Source organism: Oreochromis niloticus, linkage group LG22 (genome assembly GCF_001858045.2).
Source record: "Oreochromis niloticus isolate F11D_XX linkage group LG22, O_niloticus_UMD_NMBU, whole genome shotgun sequence".
NCBI lineage: Eukaryota > Metazoa > Chordata > Actinopteri > Cichliformes > Cichlidae > Oreochromis > Oreochromis niloticus.
The window spans coordinates 23,041,319-23,063,183 of record NC_031985.2 but is presented as its reverse complement, the minus strand read 5'-3'; the positions used below and the strand labels follow the sequence as shown (position 1 = coordinate 23,063,183).

Here is a 21,865-nt window from a genome sequence, read left to right as displayed (position 1 = left end):
TATAAATGTAGGTAAAATAACTTGCCGGTGATTAAAAAAAACAAAAGGCCAAATTTTAGATGGAATTTATTATACCCCATATCATACAAAGCTGTATAATTATCCCTGGTAAAATCTTTTCCTTAATAATGTCTTTTTATTTATTTACATTACTTTTCCATAAACGTGAGCATCTTTCGTGTTCCTGTCTGTCATCCATGGTCCTTTCCTTGTTTCTAGCTGTCCCCTGTAACGTCTCCTCTTTGCTGAGAGTTCTCGTCCAGTTCTCAGTGCAGAAAAACATTAATGAAGCCTGACAGTTGTCGAGATCAAGCGTGCGTTTTTGTGGACTAGGCATCACCTTGGGTTATATTCCCAGTTAAGAATACAGTCTATTTCAGATCGGCGCCGTTTGAAGAGCAGTGGCTCGAAATGTACTTTCTTCATCAACGTGGGGAGACGGGGGGGAAAACTCTGTGTCCACATGTATAATGTCATCTGTATTATCTTAAATTATTTCCTGTTATTACATCGTGTTTAAAGTTTAATTTCATGTATGTTTCCATTCCTCAGCTGAGTGCCTCCATAACGTGTCCTTTGGCAGCGGTTTCATGATGGATGTCTCTCTGGTACTGTTGCCAGGCAGCAGAGGTAAGCCTAAGCCGTTCATCCATAGACATCTCTTAAGTTATGAGACACACACACACACTCACACATACATTCTTTTTTCCTCTCTTGTCATCCATCTCAATTTACACGACTGCTTTAGTGCCTGTAACTGAACGTCATATTCACATATTCAAAACTCTGTCTCCGTTTGAAGTGTCTCGTGTCATTTTGCCTCGCTATTTTACACGCTTTTCTGTCTGTTTCATGCTGTGCTGCTTCCTTTCCATTCCGCTTCTGTTTATAAAACCTAGATGGGAATGTAAATGCATGAAGCCTGCTGTGAGCGCGAGAGTGTGAGAGTGTGTGTGTGTGTGTATGCGCGTGCTTTTGTGACTGTGTGAAAACTTCTTCTCACAGTTCCCATATTGGCCTGTGGGGGTGATGACTCTCGGGTGCATCTGTATGTGCAGGCCAATGGGCAGGTAAGCTCAGGTTGATATTTCTTTCAGGAAGTGCTCTTTTATGTTCTTTGTGTGTATGCTTTCCTTTGAATTTCCACAGTTAGAGGGCAGTGTCTGACCCTTTTTAATTCCTCTACAATAGCTGCAGAGAGCCATGTCCCTGCAAGGACATGAAGACTGGGTTCGTGGAGTGGAGTGGGCATCTGCAGGTGAGTGGTAATGTTTGTAGACTCTTTGTATCAGCTGTATAAGCAGGTTACTATCCTAGTAGATTGTACGTGTGACACATTTAATTAAAAATCAAAGTACAGTACAATAAGTCTTGAGTGATCTCTCACTTCATTTTATTATAATAGTTATAATAGATGCAACAATTGATTGAAACGTTTGCAATTATATATGTAAACACAGTATATAAGGCAAAAAAAGTCAGTCGTTGGTATGGCATAGGCTGAACTCTTTCAAGCTCTCTTGTAATTTCTTTATGTAGTTTCAGGAATATTTCAAAAACCTTCTTGAAGGACATTTAAAGCTCTTCTTTGGATGTTTGCCAAGGAATAACTTTGAAAACCTGGAAACTTTTGCTAAAGACGGCTTTGAAAAACTGGAAGTCTTTCTCCTTAGAAGCAAAAATGTAAAGACCTGAGGGCTGACTAAAAGGTTGTGCACAAAGACACAGTCATGCTGAATCGACATTCAGCCCGGCAATCTTCAGCGTCTTCTTAAACCAGTCCTGTTTTTGTTTGGGTATGTAGGCTGTGATCTGATCACTGGATCAATTTTAGGTGGCAACTACTGAATATCCAAAATGAACTCTTTAACCGGTAACAATCATTATTTTATCATTTTTAGTTATTAAAAATTTGATAAAATAATGTTTGTTGCTGGTCAATTAAAGAGTTCTGTGGGTAATAAATGTACTAAGCTTACTAAAAAGGGACCTGTTATGGTCACAGAACATATTAAAGAAAAAATGACTTGATAACTTTGTGGTCTGGAGTCCCTTTATCCCTTTATTTACCCTTTTTATCTTATTTTCTTTTTTCTGATATGGTAGTGTTTTGTCTTCCAGAGCCTGAAAAGCATGTGCTTGATTTCTCACTTATCTTTAGTCGATCTTAAGGAAGCCTGCAAAGCGGGATAATACAGTCTCTGGTCTTTGGAAGAGCTAGATAACATGTTGCTGAGTAAATGCTGAGAGGAGGGAGTAGATTTCCTGTCCTAGCCTTTAACCAATTTGACAAGAAAGGCTGACAATGTGGTCTTTGACCTTTGCAAATTGAAAAACAAAGAAGTGGAAAGGCAATTTTCTCCTCGCAGACCCAGAAAATGTCTAAAGCATGCACGTGGTTTCCATCTTTCCATGCTAAAGTCCAGCCTCACCATCCACTGCATTCAGACTATTTTGATGGCACCCGGTAATGCATGGATCCAATCCAGGCTCTACTAATTGTGTAACCCTCTTCAAGGGCACTTCATTACTGCACTGTTCTGACTGTGTAAAAGCTATTTCATCTCCTTAACCAACCCTCTTCACCAGTGTCTCCTTCCTACTCACAGTCTATGACCTACTCCATGCTGCCAAGCTACAAGCCAAAAAAGAGACAGAATGAAGTTTGTTTATATGAAGTATTCTCACAGGAATGACAAAAACCCTCTCTCTGCTGCGAGGGTAGTTAAATAAATCATTCTGTTCTTTTATGACTCGACAGATGGCAAATTGGAGCACTAGAGGAGCAGTTTATCATAGCTGTTCAATATTGGGGTTCAGAGCGTGATTTCTAGTTTTGTATTTCTCTCTTTTAGTCTGTTTTTTTTTTCTTTTTCACTAGGTTTAATTATATGTTGCTTTAAATCAGCTTGACATCTGTCATGCACTAAAAGCTTTGTAGAAAGAAGTCTCACTTGAAAGGCTTTTAATATGTTTGATATTTTTCCTCATAATTAAATGGTCAGAAAACATGGGTGTGTTGGCCTCTTCGGAGACTGTGCAGAAACTACAAGATTAAGATAGTAAAAGTATCATAAATTAAAAGTCAAAGTTAAAAATGACTTTGATGCCCAGTTCTCGTTTTAAAACACTGTTGCATAAGAAATAGTCACCACTGCGCGTCGTTTTGGCACAGTTTGAGGCGAGTAGCAAAACAAATCATGGCTGTCGTTATCATTAGTGTCATTATGCCATGATTGACAAACTATAATGGCTTCATCCTTCTTATCCCAGCATTCTGGAGGCCTTTGGTGGTAGCAACACAGGACTTTTTTTTGTTATATCTGTTTATCTTGGCAGAGATAAAAATGGAACGGTGGCTACTGCACTAAAACTAAAGCACCAATGTGCGAGACGGGCACACTCAGGAATAGTGGCATGTGCTTTGTTTGCCACCTGTCGGTGCGTATTTGGCCAGCATACCTGTGTTCTGACTGGCTACATCACACTCAGGAGCAATCTTCTCCTAACTAACAGATAAGTGATGAAAGTGAAATTAAACATCTAGCTGAGGCTTTAATGCTCATTACAAGGCTGAAAACTAAGGCTCAGTTTTTAATTGTCCCACGTGGCTCGGCTTTGACCACTCTAAACACGATGAGCTCTGCTTGAAACTAAGTGCTGAAGCACGCTGACTTCTGTTAGAAATTAGTGGAAGTTTTATTCAGAGGTGCTATAAATAACGATTTAAATTTATGATGAATCAAATGACTGTCTGTGGGAAATTAGCCTAAACTCTGTATAACTTTATATATTTTGTTTTAGCCACCAACAAGCTTCTGGCATAATTCTGTCTGGATATTTGGCCACTCTTCCTGGCCAAATATCCACATTTTACCATCTAGTTGTTGTTTTGCAGTGAAGTTGAAGAATTTGAAGGTATTCTTCCAACTTTGTTATTCCATCCCATTCCATCCAGAACATGATGCTACCATCACCATGCTTGAGAGTTGGCCCACTGTTTTTAGGTTTGAAAACCTCACCTTTACGCCTGGAAACATAGCTCTTGTCGTTGTGGCCAAATAGCTCAGTCTTTGTCTTATATGACCATCAAAAAACATTTTGCTTGTCCATGTGGGCAGCTGCAACTTTTAGTCAGGCTTGAAGGTGTTAACTTTGGAGCAGGGGCTACTTTCTTGGTTGGCATCCTCTCAGTCCTTTGTAATTTTATTTTATTAATTTTATTTAGAAAGAGGGGCAACACATATTAATGAACATTTTAACAAATGTAAATATGTCGGCAGACCCTCTGGCAGGTTGGTGTTAAACACAAGTTGGTAAAAACATACAGAGACACTATTTATTTATTTACATCATGTGACAAGGACAAAAAAGGTGATCATATTATACTAGAACAAACAATGACAAGAAGAGTGGACAACAGAGGACAATATAGATGACAGTAACGGAAACACATCAATTATAAAGGCACAGGCATGAATCATTCAGCTATTTTTGTAGATCATGTAATGCCAATGAAAGCTGATGGGCTTCATCATCAGCAGTTTTGGCTTGTGTAAAAATTATATTATCAGCATACATAATCGTGTCCACATTTTTGCACACATTGGGCAAGTCATTTACATAAAGTGAAACTAACAGTGGGCCTAGAATTGAACCCTGAGGGACACCTTGCGTACAGTAAAGATAGGGTGATATAAAACTCTACTCACTATGGACAGTAATGCTGGTCTTTCAGCAGTTTCCAGTTCATGAAGGGGTTGAGTTTTGATGGTTCATGGGTTGCTTCTAACCAACTTCCTCTTACTTGAGGGTAACAGTTTGGGTCTTCTTCCAGACCTTGGCAAAGTGTTGACATGTCCTGATAATTTGTACAGTTTTTTAAACTGATGATCGTGGAATCTGCAGCTGTTTAGAAAAGCTTCTGAATTAGACTTGTCTAAGCCCCGACCTCAGCCCTATTGAAAATCTGTGGACTACGCTTAAAAGCCGGGTCTGTGGACACCAATCCCAAATAATTTTAAATTTGTACACCCAGTTCTTGTTATTTAAAGTCACGGAAGATGTACAATTATTCCACTTTGTGGAAAGAACAGTACAAAGAAGTCATGAGGTTTTCAACACTTTCAAGTATACTAACCATTAAACTTAATGTGTCTGATCTCTCTATGGTTTTTTGGACTGTCATTACTTCTGTTCACACCAAAACAATAGCACTATATTTCATAATACTACACGTTTCATTGAAGGACATGATCTGATTAAATAAAACGATGCAAAATGAGGATAGATTCTGCAATAGAATATTTTAAGAGCCGACACAAAATAACTTTGTAGTGAAGGTTTTTGGGTTTTTAACTCTCACTCATTCAGGTGGGGAGCTGTTATTAGCCAGCTGTTCGCAGGACTCTCTCATCAGAGTGTGGAGGCTGTGTGCCAAGTCTGGCACAGACACCCATGCAGAGGACAATCACAGCATCATCAAAATGAAAGAGGACATTTTTGAAGTGAAGGAGAGAGGTGAGTGGGCCACCCAGGCTTGATTATAAAAGGGGCGCTAATTAGCCAAATGAAGAGAGATGCTTTTTGAAGGTTTAATGGCACATGATGGTTACAGACCTGTATGTATGTTTATACATAATTGTTTTTTTTGTGTGTGGAATTTTTCAAATGTCATGCAGTTGTTGTCGTAATCAGACACTATTCCTGTGTGGGTTTTTTTTTTGTTTTTTAAGCTGTTTTTTAGGCTTCATTTGGCCTCTGTTTGTGTTCTTTCTACAGATAAGTCCTCAGTGTTTGCTGTGTCCCTTGAAACTGTGCTGGCAGGCCATGAAAACTGGGTGTATGGAGTTCATTGGCAGCCTCCTTTCTATCAAGGTACCTTGATTAAAACCTGGGAGGAAATGGCTGCTATGACGCCTGGTTTTGGGCCTGCACTTGCATAAAATTGCCAGTAGGTCATTGCTACAATCTATTAGTTATGTTAGTCAAAAACACAATCAGACCATTTATTTTAGATTCAGAGAAAAAACATTTCAATCACTTACTCAATTTCCACAGCTGGTGGAAGTAAATGAATTGGCTTGGACGCAATGCTGAGAGGCATTTTTTCCCCTTTTGTCTTTCAGTCTTGGCTTACAAAAGCCAGCGAGAGACTGTGACATTTTTAAAGGAAAAAGAAAAATAGAAGTGTTAAAAGTTATTGACTTAATTAGTCCTCAAAGGAATGACCGATGGATGTGACAAATTCTTGCTTTAAACTCTGGTTCTCCTAAAAGCATTTACATCGCATTCAATTTACAGATATCTTTGCTTCAGATACATCATTACAAACAGTCTTTTATTTTTAATTTATAATTCAGCATAAGTTACAATAATTATAATGCAAAAACATTTGTCCAAACTGAAAAACACGTCATGAAATGACAGTTGCACTCTCCCTGCAGTTTGGTGGTCTTTGCATGGAAAGCAGTCATGCCTGCAGCTATCTGTGTGTTTGGGGAGCAGAGAGCTTTTAACCACAGCACCATCGTTTGTGATCTTTTCTTGTTCTTGGTGTTTGTTGTAAATAGAGAGCAGTCAGTTTGAAAAGAGCAAAACATGTTCATCAGTACTCCTTGAGTTTTTGAGCTGCACTAAAAGTAAAGAGGTTGCTGAGATTATTAAAATGATAAGTAGTTTAAAAAAACATGCTATGAAGATTTGACTTTTGAAATAACTTGCACATGCGGCCGAGAACAAAGGATGTTGGGAGTAGTATGTACTTCAGCTTAAAAGTCATAAAGATGGAGAAGCACTGGCCTAATGATCAACTGTTAAGCAATTTTTTGATCTCCATGCCTTTCCTGAAAATAGATCTCTTTATCTCCTCCTGCAGGTGGTGAGCTGCAACAGCGTCTCTGTTTGCTCTCTGCCTCTATGGACAAAACCATGATCCTCTGGGCTCCTGAGGAGGGTTCTGGAGTGTGGATAGAGAAGGTCAGTGTTGTGCATGCAGGTCCACAGAGCCTACACACATATACAATAAGTGAATTCAGTCATTCTCGATAGTCAGCACAGGGTTTGTTCACACATCCACGGAGACTCGCACACCCACCTCCTCAATCTATTTTGGCCAGTTTTCCTTTCAGTTGCTTGTGACATGATCTGGAGCCTGAACCCCCCCTCCACCCTCCGCCCACAGTATCCCTTCTCCTGCTGTCAGTGCCCTTGCGTCAGTTTCCACTCTCCCTGACATTGAAGTGTCAGGAATAGAAGTGATAGACAGTGATGAAGAGGCGCTGAGCCCAGCACTGTGAGTTTAGCAAAGCCGGTGTTGTCCTCCCCCATCCTCCCTTCTATTACTTACTCACACTGAGCCCCCTTTTTTTAACAGCCCATTCCCTAACACATCCAACAAGAGATGGAGAGGCTGCTGGTGGAGGATGTGCCATAGCCTTTGACTGCAGCACCTTTCCTATTTTTTTTTTTTTAATCATCAGTCTTTCTTTTTGACTCTTCACACCCACCTTTCATAATGTTCTCCTCCCTTTCTTTTTCTATCCCCTTCTGACATCATCTCTGTCCTCCTTTTCTTTCTCCCCCCTCCACCTCGTGTCTTTGGAGCCCAAACAGCTGCTGTTGTGCTAGAATGAGACTAAATTTAACTCAAGTGTGGATGGCAAAGAAAAAAACAGTTCTCTGCCCATCTGCCCCACAGCTTTTTCTTTTTTATGCAAGCCTATTCTCATGTGGTTCAGGGCTACCTCAGAGTACCTTCCTTCCTACCTGACACTTACTGCATAGGAGTCGGATGCAAACTGCTGCCAAAGATATGCTCGGACACAGAGGCATCCCAGAAAGATAACCAAAAATACACACACACACATATCGCACTCATCCAGTTGAACAGAAGTGGCTGACCTCGTCATGGCAGGCACCTCGGCTGTGATCACATTCCGCAGTAATGAATAAGATTCCACACTTGATCAGTTGCATTTTTGCACCTTTGATCTCATCGTCCACATCCAGAGCGACGAGCAACAAAGACCACAGAAAGGAGAAAATCATAAAAGTCTTGAATCCGACAAAGGGACGATGATTAGGGCCTGAAGCGAGCACTGATGTCACAAATTCTTCCCAGTATGATTAGACAAAGCAGTCAGAGGGGAAAGAAAAAGCAGCGATGGGCGTCAAGTCTAGTGCAGCCAATCTCCCTCCATAGCCAGAGCTTTTTGTCTTGATACCAAAAATAAAGAAATAACCCCCATACCTGAAATAACCTTTTTGCTGAATGTAAGAGTGCATAGCATATGAGTCTCCTCCTCTCTTTGCTCTCCCCTCCATTTCTTTTTGAGATTCAAACCCTTTGAACTGACAGTTTCCCCTGCCTGCAGAGGAAACTTAACCTTAGACACTTTGTCACTTACACCAGAAACACACAGGTACAACAATGACACCTTGAATTGAATTAAACTCCATTTATATAATGATATATTTTTGGGAATTAAAGGCATTTGAGACTGGCATTTTCTTTGGGGGGGGGGATTCCACAGAGCTAAATGACCAGCCATGTGTGCCTTAATTAGCTATTTTTTACAAAGAAGCGCTCCACTTCTTTACGCTGATTAGAGTAATTGGTGAGATTTAATGGAGAGCAGGGTTAGCAGTGGGATGGTTGGGGCCCACCGCTGCGTAAAGCACATCTCACTAACGAGGCACACTGGTAATTAACATCTCCAACTGACCACAGCGGGCCACCACAACGCCTAGAGGGATTATCAGTTTGTGTGTGTGTGTGTCTGAAGATAACCTTTTATTTAGACCTCTGCGTATGTATCCTCCTCAGGTTACACTTAGTCGCATGGAAGATCACAGAAAGCAACAAAGTCCAAAGTGAGTTCTGTTTTATAGATGACGCTACACGTAGTTCATTTCATGCAAAGTGAGTCTATAGTTTAAAAAAAATCGGCAAATCAAACGTGTCAGTAATCCAAAACATGTGATTTTTATTATTTTCTTTTTGCAAAAATCTTGAACCACATGTCATTTCTTTATATTTTTTTCCAAGGACCCAGACTTTCTTGTAAGTTTTTAAAGAGGTCTTGAGCAATAGTTCTTCGAGGCTTGTACATGACCATTTTCATAGGAATGTGTTTGTTTTGCTATGTTTATGTTAAGCTACCTAATGTTGACCTACGAATCATTCAGGCATAAAAAAGGGCACCTAATTCGAGAGATGAACCACACATAACAAACAACGAAGCAAACAACCATTTTTAACTTGCATCTTTAGACACTTTGTTACTAGCAGCCTGTGACAAAAGCACATATTCTGCTGTTACGTTAGTTGGAAAATACCAAAGAAAGAAATAAAGCAAAGACCTGAGAGATGCATCTGAATTTCTGCATCATCTCTGTATCTGCTCTTCACTGAAGACTCATCAGAAATGGAAAGGTGGCTGTCAAGGTTTAGGTATGCCAAATTACAGAAGAACTGGACTGAAAATCAGTGGTAACATATCTTATGGAGTGATGAATCCAAGTTTGAAATTTTTAGCTCCAATCATTGTCCTTATGTACGGAGGACGTTAGAAAGGAGGAACAATAGTGAGTATCTACAGCCATGCTTTATCATGGTTTAGGGCTGCATTTCACCAGCATGATCCATAATGCAACACGATCAAGCTGTGCTGAAGAGCAAAGGTGGTCATACCAAATATTAATTTTAAAGGTCGTTAAAATGGTAGTTTTTGCCTTACATACTACATTTTCATGTATTTTTGTACTTTACATGAAATCACTGCAGCCATTTCCCATCATCCTCAAACAAAATTAAGAAACGATAGGTGGCCCAAGACTTTTGCACACTACTGTTTTACTGAAAATTGAAAACCTGAAGAAGTTGCATTGGGTTCTGAGATGTATATCACAGTTTTCTCTAAAAATTAAAGGAATTAGTTTCTGTTGCTGTTGACATTATGTGTACACAAACGTTAAAGTGAAAGGACTAAGATGTGTTTTTAAAAAGAATTAACAAAGATAAAACCCAATCATAAACACAGAAAACTAAAAAAACTATTCTTTCACACATAAACATTTTTTATCTGTTCTTCCTAATGAACCACTTTCAAGTTGAAAATGAATTCCCAAATAATATTTAAAGTAATAACCCACACGTGACAGTCTGAACTCAGTTAAACACCCTGCAAACTTTATACTGAGAAGCACTGTAATAAATAGGCGGCCCTTCTGTTAAATAGTGTATACGTCATTGATTCATTCTTATTCTGTCAGATCTTTTCCAAATCTTTAGGCAAGCACAAATATTCCCACACTGTAGATTATGCTAATTGCCTGCCAAGATAATTAAGAGAAGTCCATTAACGCATATATCATGGAAATAATGCTTCACTATATCTTTTATTATATTTTACACAGATTTTCACATTGTATTTTCTACAGGACCGAGTAAAACTGAAGAGCCACTCTCACCATCTTTCAGTGTTGCTCCAAAAAAAAAAGAAAGCAAAAACTGTGGGTTTTAACACCTGTGCTTCATGCTGTATGGGTTTTCTCAGTATGGCTAAGCTCTCTCTCTCTGAGAATGATGTATACCTCCCCATTTTTACTGTCCTTGTTCTATTACTCCCAAATACTCCCACTACCCACTGTCCAGCGATAAGGCACACCACACATCCATATTGTTCCTGCTCTCGTAAACAAGACAGATGACGGCTTTTTGCCTCTGCGAGTTTTTACATGATTTACGGCTGCCCCTTGTGTGCAGAATTTTAAAATCAATCTGCTTAATGTTGCATCCTGTTCTCTCTCAATCTCGCCATCTATGTTTCTTCCAGGCTGTCTGTCTTTCCTCTCTCTTACTCTGTCTCTTTCTAGATGGCTGGAAGATTGTGCCATTCAAAGTAAAGGCATGCCTTTATCGCTGTCATTAGTTCCGCTGTGTTTCAGCCTGCATACGGGCATTATTTTCAAGGTCATTGTTGACCAGTATATGCAGGCGAGAACGTAGGATGATTGAGATCCTCAGTTTACGTCCACATACAGTACACTGTCGTAGCTAAATTATGCATGTTCTGCTGATACTGTGTTTTTGCGTAGCCTCTTAAGGTCTTTGTTTGATACACTTTGTTCACTGTGTTCTGCTGTTTGCCTCAGGTCACTGGTGACGATAAACTACCCTTTTTTAAAAAAACAAAGGTTACTGACCAAGCTGTACAATAGGAAAAAAAGTGTGAATTTAGCAATTCTCAAATTTCCTCATAGCCAGTGCATATATCATTTTAAGGCATGGGCTAATTAAAGATGGAAGAGATACCTGGATACAGAACACAGTGCTGCTGAGGGAACTCGATGTTTGGTTTGACTGCTATCGATTTGAATAGATCTCCCCTTTGGGCCCAGTTTGCCTCCAAGGCCTCGAGACCCAATAAAGCTTTTAATTGTTTGAATTCTTCATGGCAGTGAGAAGTTAACCTGGTCTGCAATGTGCCCGCTGTCCTTGAAGTGTACAGACTCGGTGTGTTGCGCTGTCTATCACTGTTGAAGGATGAAGGTAGTTTTCTTTTCTTGTGCGAACCAGTTGCATCACTTGACAGCTCATGGTTAGATAGCTCCCTGTGGCCTGAATACTCTGATTAATTTCTTCATTGTTTTTAAGTTATTTCTGTCGCGTAATCCCACATTGAATTGTACTGATTATATAAGCAACAGCACAATACTAATATTGTCGTCTATTTTAGGATGTAATTTATATTTACTTTGGGTATTAATTTCAATGAATGGTTGAATTAATCCAGAATCCAGTGCAGTTTATCTTTGGAGCTAAAGCAAAGCTTTATAGCCTGTATTCTTGTTGCCATCTAATTCTTGTGGAATATTAATTTTTTGTTGTTGCAGTTCTCCTGTAACTTCTTATATCAAACTTGATTTACGTATTTCACTTCTTTTCTCTTCTTGCCTTAGAATAAACTTTAAAGAAACTTAAAGTGAGTTCGGATGACCTCATAGGGGGTTTAAACAGTGAATTTTCATTTGTTTGAGTAATTGGTAACTGCACTTAAATCAAAATGGGCTTTCTGTTACAGACAGCGATTTGAATCCACAAAATTCAATACGAAACTGTCTGTATGCACAAAGGCAAGGTGCACATGATTGGACAGGTGATGAAAATCCTAAAGGAGTCAATCATTTTTCTGGCCGTGATTACTGGTAATTTTAAAATTGGATGTCTTTTGTACTGCGAGCTCACACCACATGGAGGGTTTAGTCTTTATATAGCATGATGCACGGGTCACAAGCTCTCAACCAAATCCAATTTATGCAAATCTCTCTGTGTTTTTAAGCTCGAACATTTTTCATCATTATTTGTTTAATGTGATACGCTGGGCTGCAATTGCATTCATTATGTATTAGACAATGTATTTGTTTGGGGGGGGGGGCGGGGGGCAGAGAGTTTATTCCACTCAATTTTTATTATTTTAATTTTTAATTTCTTATTATTATTCAATGAGACTAATAAGTCCCATTTTACATAATTTCTCATCTGGCTCGCTGGCTTAATTTGTTAGGTTTTTATTTTTTTCGTTTTTTTCCTGCTTCTGTCTCCCTCTAAGAATAATCTTAGAGGGAGACTGAGAAGAGCTTTGACAATCCTAACTTCTTCCTCCCTCAACCTGTTTTGCATAAACCTCAGCGTGTAGGCTTACATAGAACCAAGAGGAGACACATGAGCTTTATGCACTACTGCATGTGAGACTGTTATATGCAGTAGGATCCTTTCTTTACGCCGCTGATGTGACACTTAATGCACGTTAATGTCAGTGATGATTGTTCAGTCAAGTTTATTTATTTAGAAATCTACTATACATCTAAAATAATCAAATAACATAAAAGCATGGGACAAAATGACGTAGTTTAAGAAAGGAAACATAACATGAGCAACCCTCACACACAAAAGACTCGCAGCTCATTCTGATTTAAAAGCCAAAGAATAAAAAAAGAATCTGGATGTGAAGAGGCAGTTTGGAAGCCACATTTTGTGAGTAGAGCAACTGCAAAGGCCTGATCTCCTCTGTGCTTTAATCTGGACCTCTGGACAGCGAGGAGCATTTGCAGACCTCGGTGATATATTGAAAGATCAGAGAGCCAAGAAGGCCCCTACCCATAAAATGCCTTAAAAGCAAATAATAAAATCTTGACTTTTATTTTGAACTCGCAGGCAACCAGTGTAGGGACATTGAGGTAATGTGGGAGATATGTGTGGTCTCAATTGCACGTACCAGTTGATAACCATGCAGCAGTGCTTTGGAGCAGCTGCAGTCGGCTAAGCAGTGATACATTGACACATGAATAAAGCCTATTACAGTAGTCGAGTCTAAACAGAGGAATGGCTTCACTTTTGTGAGTAGACTTGGATAAAAAGAAGCTGGTTTTAGTGACAGCATTATCATTACTTCTAGGTTCCTCACAATTTTTTTTTTTTGTAATAATAAATCCCAATAAGTTTGCCCTCAGTTATTTATGTTTTTCTTTTCGGGCCAGGTGCGTGTCGGGGAGGTTGGTGGTAATACTTTAGGCTTCTACGGCTGCCAGATGAGTGCGGACGGCTCCATGATTCTGGCTCATGCTTTTCACGGTGCACTACATCTCTGGTGCAAGGACCTAGACAAAGAGGTGAGAGCCATGGATGAGGTGATTATACCCAAACTTTTAAATCAATGTCCTTTACTTAGTTTTTCCATCATTTCCCGAAGAAGTATACATCGTTTTTATGTTGAAGCAGAGTGGCAGTTCAATTTGAAATAAGATTCACTGTTTGTGAATTTCCCCTCGGCTTCACTGTGAGAGTGTATTTGAGTGTAATTAGTCACACCAGGTTTCCTGCCTGCCACTCAGTATGACTGGCTTAGCATTTGTCTTTGTTGCTTGTCCCTGAAATCGAATAAATGTCTCAAGGCCCAATGATTTAATTCTGGGACAACTGGGTTTACATTTATACCCAGTTGGAACTTAAATTTACGGTTCAGCACAAACCTGAGGTTGTGTTTTAAAATAAATTTGCCTCTGAGACAGGAACATGTACCGCTGATATAGCTGTTCATGTCTAAAACCAGGTGGTGGTCATCCAGGACTGTTGTAGCTGAGCTGTCACGGTCCTTTCTTCCAGGGAGAGTGGAGACCTGGAGTTGTGATATCAGGTCACTTTAATGCAGTTCAGGACCTGAGCTGGGACCCTGAGGGTGAGTTCATCCTCAGTGTGGGCTCTGACCAGACCACCAGGTTATTTACTCCATGGAGGACACAAGAGAGCAAAAAGGTAAAAACAGATGCAAAATTAGCAGCAATAAATCATAACAACAGCACTTACAATGACCTTTCTGTCTCACTATACGGCTTTAGAGATATAATACCATGAAAATGTGTTTGAGGTATATTAGTTATTTCTTTTTTCCTCACCATTCAACAAAAATTCAAGCTTCGTTTAGCATAAACCTACAATCCATGCCATGTCGTACATGCACACATTCAGTGTTTACCTGAAATAATCCAACAGCAGCCAATCCTTCAATCTCAGTTCCAGAAATCATTAGTTTCTGGAAGCTTGACAGAAAAGTTATGTCTCTACTTAGATTTAAAAATGGTCAGCTGATGCTTGTCTGAGGTCTTTTGGTCTTGTACCGGCATATCTACCACATATGCCGGTACAAGACCATATAAGGCTTTAAACAGAAACAGCACCAACTCTGTAATGCACAAGGAGGCAGTGCAAGGCTCTCTTGGTTCCAGGCAGTTTTTTATTTTTGGACTAATTGAAAAGGGGAAAAAGATGATTGACTAACTGCAGTGTATTACAGTAGTCCAGTTTAGATGTAACAAAACATGCACAACATCCACAGCATTTTTTTTTTTTTTTGTCTCTTGGATGTCAAATTTGTGTTAAAGATTATCCCAAGGTTCTTAACTTGTGTTGAACCACATGATTAATGACTTACTACTTCTTAGGCCCCAGTCACACAGGCCTAGAGACCAGTGGGAGATCTTACTTTTCAGGGAATGATACCTTATACGGGAATGTTATGGGGAATGTGTGTACTCTGCACACTTTTTCAAGTTTCACTACAGCTCAGAGAAAAAATGACAAGTGTGTGCAAGCCAGAGTCTTCCATGCAAACAAGGGGCAACTGCAGCAGTCTGCTTGCCATCAAAGTAATCACAGGAATGCTCCTCTTTGGAGCTGATTTCATCCAGTATCTGGCAGCGATTAGATGTTAACAGGAGTTGCTGACCATGACTGTGTGACTTTAGAATTAAATAAAATTGCCAAATGGTAATCTTTGTCTAGTGATTGGATACATGTTAAATCTCACATTGTCATGAAATAAAACTGTTCTGATTTCTACATGTATCCTCATTCAGAAAGGAATAGGTGCCCAGTTATGAACAGTACAGTAATATTTCACAGTGTAATTATACTTTACTCGCTCTATATGATGAATGCTTGGGATACACTGATAATATAAAACATACCCATCAAAAGTTCATATTCCTTACAGTAAATTCAGATTGAATTAAGATTTAGAATTTTAGTTAAAAAACGACTACTTGTGACCACACTGCATTTATTTTTTTCATCATTTAATATATCAGCCATATTTCATGCACTTTTATTTAGTGAATATCGTTGCCATTCAAATTATTTGCTTCGTCTTGTCTCGTCCTAACAGTTGTTACTTAGCGTGTTGTTCTTTTTTGGCGCAGGCCGTTTGCCTTGTCCCTTATGGGATATATATGCAGGTTCTAATGTATTATTCTTTCCGTTTGTTAAAATGTCTTTAGGCTATATCTAATTTAGTTTCAACACTATATATATTCTAAGATGACTCAGCTGGGACTGAAACCAATGTTGCAGTGGGGTAATATATTAAAGTAAAAGACTGCACTTCTAAATTGCCAATATGGTTATCCACCTAGCATTTTAGAAGCAGGGTAAGACATAGCAGTTTAGCATTCAGTTGGGGTAGAAACATTTGTAGTCAAGCTTCCTGCTTCCGCTACATTATTCAAGATGCCAGTTTGGATTATTGCCACAATACCACCTGATGCTAGTGCCAAATGAAATCTAGTTATCACATTGGAGCCTTCCATCGTCCCCTGTGAGAACACTTTGGATCTTAAGCTGGAAATGTTTCACTTGCACGGGAGAATCAATGTTGTATTTGGCGTCGTTTCAAAGGCCCGGGTTTTGGGCCAAGAAAATAAATCCCCAAACATCAGAGATCTATCGAAAAGGGAGGCACTGCCCAACGCGACCAAATGAACAGAGCCACATGTTCAGCATGTTTTTGTGACTTTCATCACTGCAGGTCACGTGGCATGAAATCTCTCGGCCGCAGATCCATGGATATGACATGCAGTGTCTGGCCATGATCGGAAGGTTTCAGTTTGTGTCTGGAGCTGATGAGAAGGTCCTGAGAGTATTTCAAGCACCTCGTAACTTTGTGGAGAACTTTGCTAATATATCTGGGACCTCAAAAGAAACTCTGTTAACATCCAGTGTAAGTGTTCAGCTAAATGTGTATCTAAAGAATATTTGATTTTATTCTGAAGGTATATTATTCCCATTGGTGGAAAAGTTTGGAATTAAATCTTACAAAAGCTTTATTCTCTGAAAAGTACTTAATGGACTGTTCAGTCACCTTAAAAAGCCTTTGCAGTCTCTAACACATGAATATACCTTCTGTGTTTGTTTCAACTATGTCAGGACTCTGCCAGCCTCCCAGAAGGAGCCAGCACACCTGCCCTCGGGCTGTCCAACAAGGCTGTATTTCAGGGTAAAATGGAGAATTACGCTGCAGTTTTGTTTGATGATTTCCATCAGAAATCAATTTTGCTTCATAAGCTTATTCATATGCGGGTTTGTTCATTCCTTTTGCATAATGTAATAGTATAATTTCAATTTACAGGTGACCTTGTGCCGAAAAACAAAGAAGAAGAGGAGCAGTTCAACAGTGTATCTGACCAATACCAGGAGTCTTACTTCCACCCACTCAACCTGACAGGTACTGCTGCATGACCTACACTTTCAAGTATTTTTACAGGTGACCTAGTCTCACTTAAAATGTGGTAAACCTCTCTGATAAATAATTTTGAAGTCAAAAGGGCATCCCTGTTTCCCTCTAGAGTCTAAAAGCCTGAGTCATACTCCTCATTTAAGAGTTTGAGAGAGATGCCTATTGCTGGTTGCTCTTATAAGAGCCGATGATATGCAGTTAGTTAGAGCTTTATTTATAGAGTCCACTGTGGGGGGGGTCTGCTGAAGGCTGATGGTATCACAGCAGGAGAAAGGTGTTTGGAAATAGAAGAGCCATCCCGAGCCAGTGATGCGAGCAGAAGCAACAAGAAAATAAATTAATAAATGTTGAAACAGGAACCAGGAAAAAAAAAGTTTTAAAACTGATCATTTAAAAACAGAGAAGGTTTAAAACGGTCACAGAGGAAAAGGAAAACTAGGGGAACAAAAGAGAAGGTAATTGTAGGAAACGGGCAGATGGGAATTGAACGAGAGTCAAATGAAAAGAAAGTAGTGCAGCCTTTAAAAACCCCTGGGCTAGAGGGTGTCAAGGGCTGTCATCAGCATGATTGAAGCCACTCCTTAATCTGCAATGCTAATTAGAAAGCGGGCTTATGTGATTGCAAAGTTTAAGTATTGATGACCCCGGGCTATGTCGGGAGCAACCAAGTGTGGAGACCGCTGTTAACAATGCATTTTTACTTGTTTGATTGGGTTCTGCGGGCAAGGAGAGAAATGAATAATCAGGCTAAATGGGAAGCCCATGTCCGATAGCAAAAACGCAAAAAGTGCAGCTATCAACTACATGCAGCAGACAGGGAAACTGAACTTGTGCAGATCCGGTGATGTGAGGGAAAGAGTTGGGCATCATTTAATCTCCCTTGAACACCTGCAAATGTTAAGAAACACACAGCAGAAAGAAACAGGAAGTTATTTCAAAATAATGTGTTGCTTTTAGGGGGAAGGTGATGGGTTTTATTTCTCAGGATTTCATGCAACTAAATGTAAATATATGTGAATATGAGACATTGTCTTGAGCTGATTATCATGTTCTTAGCATTTCTTCTTTTCAGTCTGTATCATAAACCTTTTTGAAAGGGGATAGTCACACACTTCTGTGCTATGCCACAGTTACAGTCTAACCACAAACTCTTAACCTAATGTGCACCTCCCTAGAAATGTAACCACCTTGCATTGGCTAAGACGTAGGCTCAATATAGATCAAACAGCTTGTTCAGGTTGAATTTAGACTAAAGCTTAGTTTTAGTCTAAATTCCAATTTTCTGAGAGCATTTGAGTGTGCCTACCTAATGTCTGAAGGTGCAGCCTGTTCACAAGTTAAGAAAACAAAATTTGGCAAGAGCAGGCGACACCTGTTTCCAGTCTCACTCTCCCCCAAAGAAGTCCTTTGATTTCTAAAAAATATATTATAGTTTTATTTTCTGCAAATAGTATAAAATCTCAGAATCTGATTTTTTTTTTTCTTTCTTATGATCAACAGAATTTCTGGTGAAGTGTTAACAAATTGAATAACTAAATTGTTATTCTAATTTCTGTGGTTTAAAAGTCTTTGAGTTTCTTACATACCTGCAGAATCGGACATCAACAGAATCAAAAAACATTTCCAAATTGAGAGAGTGCCACTCATTTATTCACACCGCATCTGTAAGTTGATTAATTACCTTAAAAAAAATTATCCGTGACTTGGAGACGGGATCGATCAGGATCTGAAAGCAAATGATGATGTGTGCTTAGTCACAGTTTGTAATCTACAGTCTAGTAATCGTCTTATTCAGTCTACTAAACTCTGAAGCGTGTATGTTCACATCCCTGTAACTATCAAAGCAGCTATTAACATGTAGCTGTGTCCCAGTGTAGCTACTGAGTGTGGTACATTATGTTCCGCAAATACTAGTGATGTTGTTTCTGAAAGGGCTTTACTAAACCCCCTTATAATCCTTTAAGGTCTTTCTTTGCTCTTTCATTTGTGTGGATTCCAGATACGCGTTTAAATTCAGATTATAACAGCCATTCCTTGTTTATTCAGCTGGAAAGTGATTGTTAATTATTTTTGAACAACTAAGATATCATGGCGTTACAAATAACAGCAAACTATTTGTATTGTGTGTGTGTGTGTGTGTGTGTGTGTGTGTGTGTGTGTGGTAGAGCCACCACCAGAGGATCATCTTCTCCAGAACACACTTTGGCCTGAGGTCCAGAAACTGTGAGTATCTAAATCTTATATGTATTTTCTGTTACCTGCTGTAAGAATATGCAGAGTAAGTGAAATGCTGACATACTTATTGATATATTTGTGGTTCTTGTTCTTTTGTTTCCTATAAAGACACCAGTGTTTCCTCGTGTCTTCTATTGAAAAGTTTCTACTCTATCTGAAAATAATAGATTTCCCTACATAGACTTCTTTGTTACCCCCTCACCTCTGCACCCACAACTCCAGCGGCATATTCATCAGCTAGTCAGAATCCAGCTACTTGGCTTCCCATGAGCCACTTCTCCAGATTGAATATATTGCCTCACTTTGGCCAATGTTAAATCCATTTACCGGTCATTCCACCATAAACATGACATACGACACAGCCATTCATTTGAGGTGCGAACACTGTGTGTGTTGAAAAGCATTTTTCTACCTTCATTTGGCTTCATCCCTTGAATCGTTTAGTGCAGAATAGAAACATTAAAATGAGTAAGTGGCTAAATTATTTTTCGTGGCATAAATAATCCTCTCCCTGTTGTGGCCAAATTGCTGCAGTGTTTGAAAGCTCGCTGGTAGGGGTAGGAAATTCTTTCCACTGAGTTGCAGACTGCAGTTTGAGCTTGTTGGCATTTTAAAACAACCAGGTGATGGCAAGCTAAAAGCAATTAGGCCGTGAGTGATTAGCTAGAGCATCATCATTGTTCATCTCTGTCAGCAGGAGAAGGACTAGTCATCACAGATCAGTATTTTAATTTCACACTCTAATTATTTACCTGTCAGCAAGTGGCGACGGCTCGAGCCTGGAAGCTTGTTGGAGTGACACTTTGGAATAAAAGAATACTTAATTTACTGTCACACTGGGAGCACTTCCTCTGTTCTGCCTCACCATTTATCCCTTCCCTGTCTGTCTGTAACATATATCTGTCCTTCTGCACAGTCAGTGGCTGTTCATGGTTAACCTCTGTATGATTGTCCCCTGTCCCCAGGTACGGGCACGGCTTTGAGATGTTCTGTCTTGCATCTGACAGCAGCAGAACAGTGGTGGCATCTGCATGCAAGGTCAGTTTGATAAGCTCCAGGCCGGACTGCATGTCACAGTCAGCGCTGCAATTGCAGTCGAAAGTTTAATTACAGTCATCATACAAATGATTGCCAAGGCAATATCAGGCTTTCAATGATTTCTTTGACCTCTTCCTTTTTTCGGGGCTCAATGATTGGGCAAAACCCACAGTTGGGAATAAAAAGATTGCCCCCCCCCAATACATACAGAATCATAATTATACATGGAAGACACTTAATATATTTCCAGTTTGATATTTAAATACTCTTATAAGCACAGTTTCACAGAGTCCTGTTAAAAACCAAGTACAACCATCATTCAGTAGCTTGTAGAACCACCTTTAGCAGCAGTAACTGGAAGTAATCGTTTTCTGTGTCATACCGCCTCGTTCTTTTTAGAGAGAAGAAGCATCCTCAGTCTTCTTCTAATTGTGCTGTCATGTAACATGGCAACTGAGGTCTGTAGAGTCTGAGATATAGCTCTAAGTGTTTTGTTTTTTAAATATAATTTCTCTGAGCATTGTGTGGTTTGATCTTGGGACATCCACTGGTGGAAATGTGTTCACACATACCAAAATGCTCCAGACCAGCAAACTGCCAAGACTTCTGTTATTATAGAGGCGCTCACACCTGCTGATTATCAATTAATCGCATGCATTTGATCAGCAACATCTGGCTGCTGCTTACCCTCTTAATTCCTTTGGAAGCATCTAAGGTATACTTTGTCTTTCACATGACTGTAAGCACAGTCCACACACTTTTAATAAGTTTGAGGACAGGACTTTGGCTGTTTTACTTATTCCACAACCACATTTAATGTGTTTAGGGTCAGTGACCTTTTGAAGCACCCACTGTGTTCAAGCTTCAGCTGTCAGGCTGATGGTTAGTTGGAAGTTATGTTGAAGATTTCTGAGGTAGTTTTCCTTAATTACTACATCCACGTATGCCAGTCCCACAGGTTCTATTGCCCAGCACTATGATACCTTTACTTCACTAGATTTATTTGTCAAGTTACCTAAATGTGTAGTTTCCTTGCTTAAAAGCGATTTTTTCATTTACCCAAAGTAGAGATGGACCGATCCGATATTACGTATCGGTATCGGTCCGATACTGACCTAAATTACTGGATCGGATATCAGTGAAAAATAAAAAATGTAATCCAATCCATTAAATATCAAAAAAGCATCTCACAAAACTTGCAACACGGCGTAACTCGGCTCATAACCGTAGCACGTTACAGCAGTATGCGTCACGTGATAGAGCGGCTGTGTGTATTTGTAGCCTCGCTACCAAACCAGCATTTCATCTCGAGGAAGTTATCCCAGAGAGAAGTAAAGCAAGTGTGTAAGTTCATCTCTGAATGTTTGTAAAGCATTCCAGCGTTAAGCTTAACAACCGATATATGGAGTGACTGCCTCTCCCTCACCTTCCTGCTGCTACTTCAATCGTGAAACTGCTTAACGATCAGCTGATCGGCTTTTCTGTCGTGAGTCCGTCTCTCTTCTTTGTTTTTGGCCCAC

The 21,865-nt window shown here is 39.6% G+C and overlaps 1 protein-coding gene across 1 annotated transcript in view; it reads left to right on the top strand.

The window, feature by feature from the left end:
- Positions 1 to 21,865, top strand: part of elp2 (elongator acetyltransferase complex subunit 2) — a 35,875-nt gene that overhangs the window by 2,556 nt on the left and 11,454 nt on the right. The window contains exons 5-17 of the mRNA XM_005478640.4: positions 553 to 630; positions 1,006 to 1,070; positions 1,192 to 1,258; positions 5,374 to 5,520; positions 5,782 to 5,877; positions 6,878 to 6,978; positions 13,543 to 13,674; positions 14,168 to 14,317; positions 16,365 to 16,556; positions 16,763 to 16,832; positions 16,965 to 17,060; positions 19,238 to 19,295; positions 20,273 to 20,345. Coding sequence (XP_005478697.2) covers positions 553 to 630; positions 1,006 to 1,070; positions 1,192 to 1,258; positions 5,374 to 5,520; positions 5,782 to 5,877; positions 6,878 to 6,978; positions 13,543 to 13,674; positions 14,168 to 14,317; positions 16,365 to 16,556; positions 16,763 to 16,832; positions 16,965 to 17,060; positions 19,238 to 19,295; positions 20,273 to 20,345 — 1,325 coding nt within the window. The remainder of the gene's footprint in view (positions 1 to 552; positions 631 to 1,005; positions 1,071 to 1,191; positions 1,259 to 5,373; positions 5,521 to 5,781; positions 5,878 to 6,877; positions 6,979 to 13,542; positions 13,675 to 14,167; positions 14,318 to 16,364; positions 16,557 to 16,762; positions 16,833 to 16,964; positions 17,061 to 19,237; positions 19,296 to 20,272; positions 20,346 to 21,865) is intronic.